This window comes from Dama dama, chromosome 25 (assembly GCF_033118175.1).
Source record: "Dama dama isolate Ldn47 chromosome 25, ASM3311817v1, whole genome shotgun sequence".
NCBI lineage: Eukaryota > Metazoa > Chordata > Mammalia > Artiodactyla > Cervidae > Dama > Dama dama.
In genome coordinates, this window is record NC_083705.1 from 76,262,283 (window position 1) to 76,276,307 (window position 14,025).

The window sequence follows — 14,025 nt, forward strand, 5'->3', positions numbered from 1 at the left end:
GAACCAAGGGTCCTGATTCCACAGGCTCTCGGATGGAAACAGGAAGAACACGTCCCCTTCCAGAGGCCATCAGGGCATCTCTCAACAGGAAAACGTGAGCACCATCAAGCCACACAAGTTCCCTCCCTCCCTGGAGCCCCAGCTAGACTCTCCCTCCAGCAGGTGGTGGATTCTAATGGGAGCTCTTGAGGATCAGCTTCAGCCCTTGATGACGGTGGCTCCCAGGACGCACTGGAGAATGATTTTTACAAATTTCTTCAATGCTCACATATTGATATAAAGAGATCACTCTGGCTTATACATCAATTCACTTGAACTTGATCCTCACTAAATAAAATGACCTATTTGTGGTCTATCAAACATACATTGTACACCTGCTTTAATTATTAGAGAGAAGGACACACTGACCAGAAGTAAAGAACGTCCATGTTAAAAGTAAAGATTAAAAGCCGCTCTTCCTGAGACCCGGATGCGGGACTTTCTGTGATAAAAAAGACTCCCTTCCCAGAGACAAGGCCAGGTTGACTCTGTCAGCGTGCTAGTCTGTTTTTGTTTGTTTCAACCTTAAAGAAATGTATCCCTGACTTGTTTAACGTTCTTTGCTTTGATAAGATAAAATTGTGCTGAAAACCACGCTTTTCCGGAGCGGTTTCTCAGAGAAACCAGGGAAGTGAGCCTCTGGCCTGGTTCTTAGTTTGGCTCAAATCAAACCCCTTTCTAATGATTGTTTGTTGTTAGTTCTGACGGGGGGCCCCGCCTTTCTTCTAGAAAGGCTGCGTTCTTCTTCACACACGGCCCACCTGGGGGGCTCATATCTAAATACAGCGAAAATAAACACGAAACGGTCGCTGCCTTTCGCGGGCCTATTTTTTTCCGCCTCCACCTCTCACGCACGTCGTCGACCCAGCTCCAGACTCAGGCTGAGGGACCGCGCGCTCCCCTACGCCACTCGGCGCCAGCCGGCGTCCAGGGGTCCCGCCGGCTCCTCGGAAAGAGCCTGCGCGCGGCCCGGCCCGCCGCCCCGCGGCTTCGCCTCTCCGCGAGACTTTCCTCGACTCGCCGGAATCTCGGGGCACGGCGGGAGGACGGCGCGGCGGGTGACGTCACACCGCGCCCCCGACGCAGGAGCGTGCGCGAGGCCGGTGGGACTACGCTTCCCAGGGGGCCACGCGGCGCGCCCACTTCCGGGGGACGGTGAGAGGCCCGGAAGCGGCGCGGCGGCGAATCCAGCGGCGACAGGTCGGCGGCGGCGGCGGCGGCGGCGGCGGCGGCGGCGGCGGCGGCGAGCATGCGGGGCAGCCGGCGGCCCGCGGCGCGCGGCGCGTTCGTTCCCCGGCGGTGGCGGCGGCGCGCGGCGGCTCTCGCGTGAGCGGCGGCGGCCGGAGCTTCCGGCAGGGCGCCGGGCGGGCGGAGTGCCCGCGTCTGCGAGGCGGCCCGGCCGGGCCCGGCGGCGGCGCCATGTGGAGCGGCCGGAGCTCCTTCACCAGCCTGGTCGTGGGCGTGTTCGTGGTGTATGTGGTGCACACCTGCTGGGTCATGTACGGCATCGTCTACACCCGCCCGTGCTCCGGCCACGGCCGCTGCATCCAGCCCTACCTGGCGCAGAGGCCCAAGCTGCAGGTGAGCGCGGGCCCCCAGCCCGACCGCCACCCTCGGGCCGGGCGGGCCGAGCCGGGCGCCAGACTGACCCGGGCGGGGCCGCCTCCCCGCCCCGACCCCCGACGACCCTCGCCCGCAGCTGGCCCCTGTGCCCCACCCCGTCCAGCGGCCAGCCTCAGGCTTCAGCAGGTGTCCCCCTGCGGCAGGTCTGTCCCTCACAGCCATCCCGTCACCGCCGAGTTCTGTCCCCTGAGGCACGGCAGGCACTTTTTGTGCGGCGGCCGCTCAGGCCTTCCTCTGTCAGCGCCCGGCGCTTTCTGCCAGGGCCCCCGCAGGCTTGATTTTCCTGACGGTCCTTCTTCCAGCTCAGTGTCTACACCACCACGCGGTCCAACCTGGGCGCCGAGAACAACGTCGATCTGGTCTTGAACGTGGAGGACTTTGACGTGGAGTCCAAATTTGAAAGGTACCTATGTGGGCAAGGTGACAGGCAAGCCCCCGTAGCCATTGAGATTGTTGAAGAGTCAGTGTATGTGTGAGTGTGAGAGAAGTGTGCCTCAGAGAAGTGGCGTTATCGACCCTCTTATGCACGGTGGAGCATTTCAGCTGCAAACATCTGTGAAACGTAGGCAGCAAACTTCGTTTCACTTGAAAGTAGCAGCTGACCAGTTTGTCACTTAGGAAGTAGCTTACCCGGCTTCTAACCAGTTGTGGGATGCAGCTCGGCCCTGGGGAGTTTCCGGAGCGGTGGGGATGTGTGCAGACGACGTGGAGAACAGAGCTTACACATTTCCCACAGCAAAACTTGTGTTTTCCCAGCAAAACTTGTGTTTCCCCATCAGAAGTGGTTCAGTTCTGTCATCTAGAAGGGAAAAGAGAAGGGTGGAGGGAAGAATTTAGCAGAAAATCAAAATTAAGTGAAGTGTAACTTAACAGAAAAGAGCAAGCAGTATAAATATTGAAGTATGCAGCGTAACTTTTTAAAGCTGCATGTAACTGATGGTTCTAGTTTTTTAAGTTTCAATAAATGTTATTTTAAAAGCGATGTGCTCATCAGGAGTCGTCCTCTTCCGTCTTTGTTGTCTGGGAGGCATCAAGACGAGTCCTGGGGTGTGTGATGTGCAGAGCACGAGTCCTCTGGGAGAGCTGCTGTGGGGCGGGGCGGGTCATGCGTGCCTGGGGTTGGCCTGCAGCCTCAGCGGCCGGCATGCAGGCCTTTCAGCTTTGCGGCAGCTGCCCGTTCCTTCAGAGCACGCTGCACAAATGTACGTTTAGGACCTCAGTAACATCTAGGCAGGTGGGTTTCACTCTTAGTACATCTCAGCCGACAGTAATCGGTTTGTGTTCAAAACGGCATTTTGTACGGACATACTTGCATAGTCTCCACCTCCACAGAACAAAACACTTATGGGGCTACTGTCATCATTTGTGTTGTTTCAGGACAGTCAACGTCTCTGTTCCCAAAAAAACGAGGAACAATGGCACGCTGTACGCCTACATCTTTCTCCACCATGCCGGCATCCTGCCCTGGAACGACGGGAAGCAAGTGCACCTGGTGAGCCCGCTGACCACCTACATGGTCCCCAAGCCAGAAGAGGTCAACCTGCTCACTGGGGAACCGGCGGCACAGGTGAGCGGTGCCCGCGGAAGGAAGCCTGCTGGCCCCTTGGAGTCCACACGTGTCTGCACATGCGGTTATCCCCGTTCAGTTAGTGATGTGCAGTCTGAGTATCTGACGACCTTCTTTACCTGGATTCCTTCTCAAGTCACCAGGCCTCTGAGCCCTGGGAGCGTGTGTGCAGGGCAGAGAGTCGGTGCAGGGTGGCCCCCCTCGGCTATGGTCAGACTTGGAGCTGGTGATGTTGTGCTGGGGCAGGATAAGGCAGCGCTGGGGTGTCGATTCTAAGGATGTGACCTAAATAAGGAGAAAGGCAGGAGTACAAAGTGTGTCTCGTACGCCTAGAAAACCACATGTGCAGGGAAGGCTGATGGGCGCGCACTTGGCCGTGACCGCAGGGGAGGACAGAACAGGTAGCCCGGTGTTTGGGGCCGTGTGCTCTAGAAGGAGAGTTCTTCATGGCCAGCGGCGGCAGCTTGCAGGGAGGTGTCCCCACCGTCTTCTCTGTGTCCTGGAAAGGCCCCTGGGTTCCCTTCCCGTGCAGACCACACAGCGCTGCCCCAGGGCCTTCCCAGGAGCCCAGCGGCCTGTGGAGGGTGGAGGGCGGCTCTGGATCGGGCAGGTGCTGAGTCAGCGTCAGCTGTTGCTGCTTCTGGGAAGACGGTTCTGGTGTTACTGCTAGAGCTGAACTGGAGCTGGAGGGTGGAGATAAACAGAGCGTTGCTGTTCACGGGGCTGCTCAGATCCTACGTTAAGATCTCCCGCTGGAAAGGGTTTGTTCTGAATTTAGTGGATTTAGGCTTGTTGCCCAGGTGCGGACACGCCCCCTCCAGAAGGCTGGGTGGAGCTGCTTTAGAAGCATCTGGGTTCAGGCTCCTTGCCGGCTGTAGGGTTCTCCTCTCCAGACTGCCCGCGCCTCCCGCTCCTGTTCCAGGGCTTGGCCTTCCTGGGGCCTCCACTTGGGCTGCAGGCCCAGGACCCCCGCTTGGGCTGGGGGCCCGGGACAGGAGTCCGTGAGATCCAGGACCACGTGCTCTGGAACAGCAGGCCTTTTGCTTCTGCTGTGAGCAGGCTGTGGGGAGTGAGGGTCTGGGCGAGGGCCGCCAGGGTCCCCCTCGGGCCTGCTCTGGGCTGTGCTCTCTGCTCGCAGGCTCCGTGAGGGTTCCACACCCCTGCCCCAGACCCGCCGGGCCCTGCCCCTCCCAGCCTTTCCCTGCTGAGTCAGCGCTCATGATCAGCAGCAGATCGAGGCCAAGAAGAAGCCGATAAGTGCCCTGGACGAGCCCGTTTCTCACTGGAGGCCCAGACTGACCCTTAACGTGATGGTGGACAACTTCGTCTTTGACGGGGCCTCCCTGCCCGCGGACGTGCACCGCTACATGAAGATGTAGGTGCCGCAGCTTGGGCCTCGACGCTGAGGCCCAGGGCAGGGGGTCGCTGTAGTTCACGTGCCTGGCTTGAGCCTCGCTCGTCACCCCTGATCCGACAGCAGGGGGGGATCCGGTGGGTGGGGGAGCCCCCTCTTCCCGCCTCCTCGGGGGGTCTCACAGATCACAGCTGCCACCAGGACCGGGAGGGAAGAAGGGAACAGTGGGTGTTTGTCTCGGAGGGAGAGTGGAGAACCTGATTCGGCCGAGTCACCCTGCACCCTGGAGGCTCTGCCCTGTCTGCATCCCGCGAGTTTGCACTCCACTCCCTCGGCTTAAACATTGATCGTTAGGTCGTCCTGTTACCGCTACTTGCCATTGGAATCGTAACTGTTAAAACCGGCTTAGGTCACCCTGCGTCTCTGCACTTCAGGGAGCCCCTGACGCCCAGCCCGGCCCCGGGTTAACACGTAGCGTCTGGAAATGCGGATGAGAATTGTTGCCTTCCGCACTTCGCAGTGGTTCCTCTGGTGTGGTTACGACGTTTTGCCTTTTGTAAAGTCAGGATCTCGTTTTTTAACGCTGGGTGCATTCATAATTGAGAGCGTGTGGGTCACTGGGTGAGAGGCCCCTGCCCTTGCGCGCCCCCCCGCCCAGGCATGTGGCCCTCACGTCTCACCGCACCCTTGACGCCCCATGTGGGCACACGCACGGCCCCTCGTTCTTCTCTGCGTCGTGAGTGGCGTCCCACCGAGCGCCCAGTACCCAACCTCACTGCGTCCTCCTGGTGGCAGCTGTGGGGGGGGAACGTAGTGCGCGGGCCCCTCCACTCCCTGTGGGAATGCGAGTCCTGGGCCTGTCAGCGACCAGAAGCCGCTGGCGTCGCGGCAGGGGGAGCGGTCTGTGAGGTAGACCCAGCATCTTGGGGCTTCAGTCCTCTTGGGTGCGGGAGCCCCCCGGTGACCTGGAGACGGCTCTGCCCCCAGGATCCAGCTGGGGAAGACGGTGCACTACCTGCCCATCCTGTTCATTGACCAGCTGAGCAACCGCGTCAAGGACCTCATGGTGAGTCGGCCGACCCCCGACCCCAGCACAGCTCACACACTGCGAGCGGGCGGGCCCTACCCGTGATGAGCGTGGAGCCTTGGACAGCTGCTCATCCCCCGAGTGGCTGTGGCCGTGGCTCCATGGGGGCCCAGGTGTCTGGTGTGGAGGCCCGGCCTGTCCCCGAGTATCTGGAGCAGAGCCTGCCTCCTCCAGGCTGGCCCCCAGTCACCTGCTGCCCCTGGGGTGGGCTGGGCTGACCGCAGCGGTAACAGCTGACACCTGAGGTTGCTTAGCGCTGCAGGCATCGTTCTGGGCGCCTTGCAGCACCCGAACAGGCATGTCACAGTGTCCCCGACCCGCAGGGACTCGTTTAGGGTCTGGGAGGTGACCTCTCTGTGGAGGTCTCCTGCTCAGTGTCTGCTGGACAGAGCTCAGCTGTGTGGGGCCCGCTGACCCACACGTGCTTGCCTGGGGCTGCAGGGTCGGGTGTCACGGGACACCTCCCCTCTACACACAGTCACACATCAATTCCAAGTGTCCTCAAGGGCCCCATTGAGGGCCACCCCTCCCTGCAGCTCCCGCCGCCCCCGTGAGTGTGGCCGCCCCACCATGTTCTCCTCAGGGCAGCTCGGCATCTGCTCCTCTGGACGGGCGCAGGCTCCCATGGTCTCTGCTTGACTCAGCTGCCCAAGTGGGTCCCCACTCCTGCCCAGGAGGCACCGGCACCCAGGGCTGTGGTCACGAGAGACACATAGGGTTCGGGTGATGGAAAGGAGCTTGAGGAGTGAGGGCTTCCTGGAGGAGACACCTGCAGGTCCTCAGAGCACGGTGTGGTGCCGGGCCCATGGGGGCCCAGCTTGGCGCAGGGCCGGATCTTCACTGCTCCCCCCCGCAGGTCATCAACCGCTCCAGCACCGAGCTGCCGCTCACCGTGTCCTATGACAAGATCTCGCTGGGGCGGCTGCGCTTCTGGATCCACATGCAGGACGCTGTGTACTCGCTGCAGCAGTTTGGTGAGGGTGCCGGGCGTGCCCCAGGAGCGGGGAGTCGGGGGAGCCCAGAACTCGGTGCCTGTCCACCTGTGAGGCCGTCGCCCTTGGGCCCCATGGGGTCCGAGGAGCTCCTCTGCAGACGAGGTGACCCCTCGGGGCTCTGTAGCGTGGGTCCACGTGACCCTTCACTTGGGGCCTTGGTTCTCTCCAGGGTTCTCAGAGAAGGATGCTGATGAAGTGAAGGGGATCTTTGTCGACACCAACTTGTATTTCTTGGCGCTGACCTTCTTCGTGGCTGCGTTCCACGTGAGTGCTCCTGGTTTTCCAGTTTTCCTGGTTTCCTTCCCTCTCCCCACCCCCCAGGAGAGGGGTCTGCACTCGGGCTCGACCAGCTGAAGGGCTTGGCTTCGTCTGTTTGGAGCCATTTTGAAAATAAATCAAAATCAATGAGATTAGCAAAATACGCGTTTCCTTGTTCAAGGTCTGGCCCGGCGATTCCCAAGAGTTACAGTCTGGTCCTGCTGGGAGGGTCTCCGTTAGACGCAGCAGCTGGCGGCTGCCAGGAAAGCCCGTGTGGGGCTGTGCTTGAGGCTAGAGGGCAGGGGTGAGGCCCGTGCGCCCGGCTGTAACAGCGGGTCCACAGGCCAGGGGAGCCGGAACTTGTCAGAGCCGTGCCAGGGCCGAGGTCTCCCTGAGTGGACAGCATCTCCAACCAAGCCTGTGCTCTCCCACACAGCGTGGGGGCTCATCACTGTTCTGTCGTCTTTCAGCTGCTTTTTGATTTCCTGGCATTTAAAAACGACATCAGTTTCTGGAAGAAGAAGAAGAGCATGATCGGCATGTCCACCAAAGCAGGTAGCAGCTCAGGACTTGCCCGTGTCCTCCGAGGTGCCCCCCGCTGGACCGCACGGGCGGGTGACGAGCTTGCTCTGACTCCCACAGGGGTGTTCGCCCAGGACCACGCAGCTCTTGCTTGGGACGGGTTTTAGGTCCCCATGGGAGCAGCCTGGGAGGGCGAGGGCAGCCTCCTGGCGGTGGTGAGCATCTCGTTCGCCGGGGGCAGGGGCTGCGGGGGCCGGTTCTCGCACTCGTCTGCGTGGACTCATGGTCCCGCGGGGCGCCAAGCTGGCTCCCAGCAGGGAGTGGTTCTTCAGCTCCTGTGGCAGTCACTCCCGAGGGAGGGGCCGGGGGTGCTTGAGTGGCCCCTGCGTCCAGGGTCCAAGTCTCCGGGTCTTCTGTGCTGACCCCTGACTTCCTCGGAGGGGAGGACCCCGCTGAGCCCCCCGGTCCCCGCTGGCCTTTCCCGGTGGTGGTGTGAGCAGGGTTTGTGGGGCCTGGGACCCGAGTTGCTGGAGGGCACTGCCCTGCAGGGGGCGTTCCCACAGCCCTGGTGGCTCCTGAGCCTCCGCTGGGAAGACAGGCGCGGGCACTGTGGGGTCCCGTCAGGAACCTGGTCCCCGCACCCCATCTGTGTCGTTGTGTCAGCGAGTGTGGCTCACTCACCTCCCAGCCCCTCACGGTCGTTCTGCGGTTTCCACGGCTCCCTTTCAGTGGACAGAGGGGAGACGTGCTTGAAGGTGCTGGTGCTTTGGGGCCGAATGCCTGTGCATGTGTGTGCCTGTGTAGGTGTGGGCATGAGTGTGCACCTGTGTGGGTGTGTGTGTGGACGCCCCGCCCGTCCGTCCCCAGCCTCTGTGCCTGGGTGCGTGTGGGCGTGGTGGGCTGGCCCCGCCCCGCGCTCAGCCCCGCCCTCCCGTCCCCAGTGCTGTGGCGCTGCTTCAGCACCGTGGTCATCTTCCTGTTCTTGCTGGACGAGCAGACGAGCCTCCTGGTGCTGGTACCCGCGGGCATCGGAGCCGCCATCGAGGTGAGAGGCCCACCTGGGTGCCAGTCTGCGTGCTGCCTCGAAAGTCCTGGGGCCCAGGTGCTCAGTGTGGGTCGGGACCGGCGTCTCCCTGGGGACTGGCCGGCCTGGCTTGGGTGAGGGCGCCGCTGCCTGGCTCCTCCGGTGGAGCTCCGCACAGCCCCGCTTGAGTCCACCTGGAAGTCCCGCATTCCGTCCGCCCGCGGAACGTGGTAACTCGGTGGGTGGACCCCGTGACTCTCGCTGAACTGATGCTGTGTGGATCAGGATGTGTGATGGGGCGGTGTGGGGGTGATGGGCCAGGGCGCCCCGTTTCTGGAGTCCAGGGCCCCTTGGGCCTCCGGCACCACCCTCACCAGGACCCTCAGCATGGCTGTGTCCAGGCCCTTGCCTGTGGGCGCCCCTGGGGAAGTGCTGGTGGGGCCCTCCCGCAGCCACAAGTCATGTGGAGACCGACTTCATGGCTGTTGCGCTGACCGCACCTCAGGGAGGCGGCCACCTGGAGACACCTGGCCATGGCAGGACGTGGGGCTCTGGGCTGTGTGGAAGAAGGTGCCAGGGCAAGTCTGGAGGTGGCTGGGGGTGGCTAGGCATAGGTGAACTAGGTGGGGACTTGGTGGTCCCCAAGGGTGGACAGGCTGGGTCTGTGCTGGAGATGGGCATTGGTCAGGGGCCCGCCGAGTGGTCAGGCTTAGCTGGGGTGCAGTGCAGCCCATGTCCTGATCAGTCTCCATCCAAGGAGCGGCCATGGCTGCTTCTGGGTCCTGGAACCTCAGGTGTGGGTTTTCCCTTCTCAGCTGTGGAAAGTGAAAAAGGCCTTGAAGATGACCATCGTCTGGAGAGGCCTGCGGCCCACGTTTCAGGTAGGGACCCCACCCCGCCCCCCGTGTCCTCTCGGGGACCCATCACCTTCGTCCTTTTGCAGCCGGCCTGTGGTGCAGGCTGACCACTGCACGCGTCCCTTGGCTGCATTCCCGCGACGTATAGTCCTGAGGGCAGGTGACCATCTCGTGGTCACCTATAGGCCCGCAGGGAGACGCAGGGGTCTTGGTGTGAGCGGGGCGGCTCACCCCTCCGCAGCTCTGCCCTCAAGCCCCCTGGGCTCTGACTCCCCTGGGGTCCCCCATCCCCAGCTGTAGGAGCAGCAACCCCCACCACCCCATGACCAGGCAGGATGCTGGTTAGCCCAGCTCAAGTGGAGTGTCCCGTGGGGGTGGGGTCCCCCCGACCACACCTCGAGGGGCTCTCTGGTGTCGAGCTTCCTGGGGCATCAGTGGGAGATTACGGCCGGGCGGCTGCTCCACTTGGTGTGGCGGGCCTCATGTGAAGACCCCTGGGACTGTGAGGCTCCAGGCGTGCAGGTCAAGGGTGGGTCACACGGCGGTGGGGTGCAGCTTCTCCTGGTCCTGGTCACCCCAGCGTGTCTGCCCAGGCTGATGGAGAGCAGGGTGTTTACTAAGAGCCCAGCAGGACCAGGGCAGGAAGCGGCCGTGCCGCGTGACATCCAGGTCGACGGGCCTGCGTCCCAGGCTGTGTGTTCACGGCTGTAGGTGACCTCATGCCTGGCTGGGTTCCCCCTGCTCAGCCTGCAGCCTGGTCCCCTCTCGGTCGCAGCCGGGCTGAGCCCAGGTGCCTGCCTGGCCCCTGGGGTGACGTGCTTGTGTGGAACTCCTTTGCAGTTTGGCACTTACAGTGAATCTGAGAAGAAGACAGAGGAGTACGACACCCAGGTGAGCGGCGTGCTCCTGTCTGTGGCCACCCGCAGAGAAGACCCATCCTGGGTGTGGGGCTTGCCCCACCTTAGCCGAGACCCTGGGAAGCTGCCTGCTGGGTTTCTGACCCAGGAGGGGGCGCTGGGGGCTCCCGGGCCCCAGTCTTGTGGGCCCCTGTGCCACGTCCTGTCCTGTTGGGAGACGTCTTCCTCCCCGTGGGGCTGTGGGGCTGTAAGCCAGGTCCCTTTTGCGACGTGGGGTTTCCCCCCACGTGGTTTTCGGGTTCCCCCTCCCATGGGGTTTTCGGGTTGATTCACAGATTCCCTGTGCAGGGATTTTGTGTTCTGGTTTCACGGGCATCGGCTGCATCCCAGTCTTCACTGGGTTTCGGTAAAGCCCAGATCGGAATCAAGGGTGGTGAGTTGCCTTAGTCGGCAGGCAGCCCCAGCGTGGAGCCCGGAGCCTTCCCTCAGAGTCCTTTGCTGGACATCTGGGCCCCCGCCTGCCCCCAGTCGGGCTGTGAGTCTGGTTGTGTCGGGGGCGAGTGTGGATCCGTCACACATTGGTGGTGGACGTCCTGTGGGTAGATGCTCGCCAGCCTGTGTCCTCCACTCAGCCTGGCTTCATTGCCCTCGACGTCCCGCTGCTGTGCCCTTGGGTCTGTGGGTCTAGGCGGCTCGGAGGCTGGGCCCTGACGGGCGCTTCCTACCCCCCAGGCCATGAGGTACTTGTCTTACTTGCTCTACCCGCTCTGCATCGGGGGCGCCGTCTACTCGCTGCTCAACATCAAGTACAAGAGGTGAGGGCACCCTGCTGACAGCCGCAGGTCCAGCGCAGCCTCACCCTTGGCCACGGTCCTGGCTGCCTGCTGCTGGCCCCACGCGGCCGTCTGGTCCCCGTGAGGTGGGGAGCACTCGCGGGAGCAGACTTGGGGCTGCCACACAGCCCGTGTCCAGAGGGGCCGGGGCCTGCACACTGTCCTGGCCGCATCCTCCCAGCGCAGGCGCTCCTGACAGCACCGGCGCTCGGGCCGGGTTCAGGGCCGCCCACGGGCTCCGTGGTTCCGTCCCGCTAGAGGTCGTCGGGGGAAGTCTGTTGGTGCCCAGTCTCTGCTGTCCCCTCAGGGGGGGCTCCGGGGAGGCCGCCATCCATGCAGGTGGCCTGGGCTAGCCCGCCGAGAGCAGCCCCTGCCGCGGCACCGAGGGGGCAGGTGCGTGGGGGGCTCGGCCACGACACGGGCTGAGCGGTGTCCCCGTCGTCTGCCCTTGCCTTCCAGCTGGTATTCTTGGCTGATCAACAGCTTCGTCAACGGTGAGTCTCCCGTCTCGGCGCCAGTGTTTGCAGTGGGTCACGCTGGTCGGCTGCCGCGTGGCCTAGTGTGGCAAGAGGTTCCCTGCCCGCCCTGCCCCGTGTCCCCCTTGCTGGGCCTGTGGGGTTGGCTGTGGGCATCCTGTTCTCGTGTTCTCGTGGAGGAGTCGGTGTGGGCAGCAGACGCCACTGCTGTGGGGCACCGCAGCCCCTGGCCCTGTGAACCCAGGCAGCACGGCCCACTCAGCTTGTCCAGACCATGAGCTGCCGCTCCGCAGGCCGCCAGGCCCGGCTTGGTGTGTTCACCGGGTGTGGGAGGGCCCCGTCTCGGCCTGAGCAGGAGGCAGTGAGTAGCTGCAGGCAGAGCTCCCGGGCGTCTGGTGTCAGCGGCCCCAATGCCCGGCGGGGGGGCAGCCCCGGGGCCTGTGCCTCCATGCCCGTGTCTCCCCAGGGGTCTACGCATTCGGCTTCCTGTTCATGCTGCCCCAGCTCTTTGTGAACTACAAGGTAAGAGGCGCCCCCTCACCCGTGAGCCCCACGCCCCTGGGCCGCCCAGCCCTGACGCGCCCCGTTTCCTTGTCCCCAGATGAAGTCAGTGGCCCACCTGCCCTGGAAGGCCTTCACCTACAAGGTCAGTGTGTTGCCTGCATGAGCCCCTTGGGGCCTGGTGCTCACAGCCGGACCATGTGTCGGCCGTGCTTCCGTGGAGGGGCGTTGGGGGGGTTCTCCTTCAAGCACAGAGCCCCGGGGTCCCTGCCCCAAGCCCCATGGACGGTCTCCCGAGTGACAGCCATGCTGCTTCCTGGCACCACGCACCCTACGGCGGGTGGATGCCCTTGACCCCTGGCCGGTGTCTGGGGTGCTGCTCCCTGTCCACCAGTCGGTGGGTCCAGTGGTCCAGGCCCGGGCTGTCTGGGCATGTCGTGGCCCGGCCACGTGCAGAGGCTGGCACCGCGTGACCCTCCAGTAACCGTGAACTAGAGCGTGCTGGGTCGGGGGTGGGGGAAGGTCAAAGCTGCCTTCTGCTTTGGATGTGCGCGGGCATTCCATGCAGGCTGGCTCCATGACCCCAGGTTCCCAGGTGGTGCTCCTCCATGCTGTTTGCAGAGGGCGGGTGGGACGCCTGGCCATGGCGTCCGTGCCAGGGTCACCGTGGACCCAGGCCCCCCTGCTGCTCCCCACTTTGGTGGCTCTCAGATCACTGGGCGGCAAGCGCCCACAGGTGACCACGTGCCCGGGCGACTCTGGTTTCATGGCCCCGCCCGCCCGCAGGCCTTCAACACCTTCATCGACGACGTGTTCGCCTTCATCATCACCATGCCCACCTCCCACCGGCTGGCCTGCTTCAGGGACGATGTGGTGTTTCTCGTGTACCTATACCAGCGGTGGTGAGTGTGGCCCCAGTCCTGCTTCTGTGGGGGAGACACTGGCAGGAGGGGTGTCGGGGCCTAGGGCCCCGTGCAGGAGCGCTGCTCTCTCTCTGACCGCCCTGTGAGCACGTCGCTCCCCTGCTCGGACGAGCGTGAGGCGGGCCACAGCCCCGTGAGCACGTCAGGAGTGCGGGCTCGGTCTCCACCTCGGCATGGGTACAGCTGTTGGCGGTGGCCTCGGGAGCAGATGTCTCTGGCCTGACCGCTGTAAGAATGTCGGGAGGGTGCAAGGCAAACCTGCGCCGGACTCCCACGGGGACTGATCATCTGAGTCCTGGCTGTCATGCACCCAGGACACGTGTGTTCGCTCTTGCACACCAGCCGGCCTGACGCGCACACGGTCTCGTTGCAGGCTTTATCCCGTGGATAAGAGTAGAGTGAATGAGTTTGGGGAGTCCTACGAGGAGACCCCCCAGCAGAAACCCCACGCAGACTGAGCCAGACCCGGCGCGTGCAGCCGCAGTGCAGGCAGGGCGCTGCTGCGGAGGGTCGGCGGTGCGGGTGGGCCTCCCGCCATCACCGCCTCTATGTTGCCAAACCCCCGAGCATCCCTCGCGGCCTTGGGTGCCTCCACATTGTGTCCGCGGCGCTGACGGTGCCGCCCATGCGGACATCCGTCCTGGTCGCCGGGCCCGGGAGCGTCTGGTCCTGGTGGGTGCTGGGCCGCTCCTGCGGGGTCCGTAGGCGCTCCTTGGGGATGTCACATGCCTCCTTGAATCCATTCCGTGTAGACTCTGGGATCAAATGGCTTTTTTCCTTTTCATTTAAATTTGACTGTTTTAAAGCTTAATGTATGTATGTTTCTATTTTAAAATAAATTTCTCTGGCTGTACACTCTCCTTGGCCTGACATGACGTGGACGGTTTCAGATTTATCCCGTTCCCAGAAACGAACACACAGTCGGTTTGTGTATGTGCTTGTCAACAGGAGAAGGTTTCAGGAATCTCGGACCACAGCTATTCTTAATGTCTGCGTCTGATTTTGAAGCTGAGTCGTCGCAGTCCTGGGGGTCAGCAGAGGAGTTCTCTTAGAGAAACGCCCTAGGGCTCACAGAGGGAGAAGCCGGGCAGGAAGGTGTCTTCACGGAC

General features: G+C 63.0%; 1 protein-coding gene across 3 annotated transcripts; it reads left to right on the top strand.

Moving 5' to 3' along the window:
* The first annotated feature begins 1,400 nt into the window (after positions 1–1,400).
* Positions 1,401–13,786, top strand: CLPTM1L (CLPTM1 like). Of its 3 annotated transcripts, none has more exons than XM_061129364.1 (17): positions 1,401–1,620; positions 1,965–2,065; positions 3,040–3,229; positions 4,456–4,604; positions 5,571–5,649; positions 6,527–6,644; positions 6,835–6,929; positions 7,394–7,478; positions 8,387–8,490; positions 9,285–9,350; positions 10,167–10,217; positions 10,916–10,998; positions 11,476–11,510; positions 11,922–12,014; positions 12,094–12,138; positions 12,780–12,895; positions 13,290–13,786. In XM_061129364.1, the coding sequence occupies exons 1-17, from the start codon at positions 1,459–1,461 to the stop codon at positions 13,305–13,307; spliced, it is 1,590 nt and encodes a 529-aa protein (XP_060985347.1). In that variant the 5' UTR covers positions 1,401–1,458; the 3' UTR covers positions 13,308–13,786. The 3 variants fall into 3 exon arrangements, with proteins under 3 accessions (XP_060985347.1, XP_060985345.1, XP_060985346.1); XM_061129362.1 differs by having other exon boundaries at positions 1,404–1,620; positions 11,959–12,014; XM_061129363.1 differs by having other exon boundaries at positions 1,404–1,620; positions 4,459–4,604; positions 11,959–12,014.
* Positions 13,787–14,025: the final 239 nt, after the last annotated feature.

Excerpts from the sequence above, each read along its gene's own strand:
- CLPTM1L (XM_061129362.1), top strand. The coding sequence starts at position 1,459 with ATGTGGAGCGGCCGGAGCTCCTTCACCAGCCTGGTCGTGGGCGTGTTC. Across the intron at positions 2,066-3,039 it reads GTGGAGTCCAAATTTGAAAG|GACAGTCAACGTCTCTGTTC; the intron begins GTACCTATGTGG and ends GTGTTGTTTCAG. Across the intron at positions 10,999-11,475 it reads CTCAACATCAAGTACAAGAG|CTGGTATTCTTGGCTGATCA; the intron begins GTGAGGGCACCC and ends CTTGCCTTCCAG.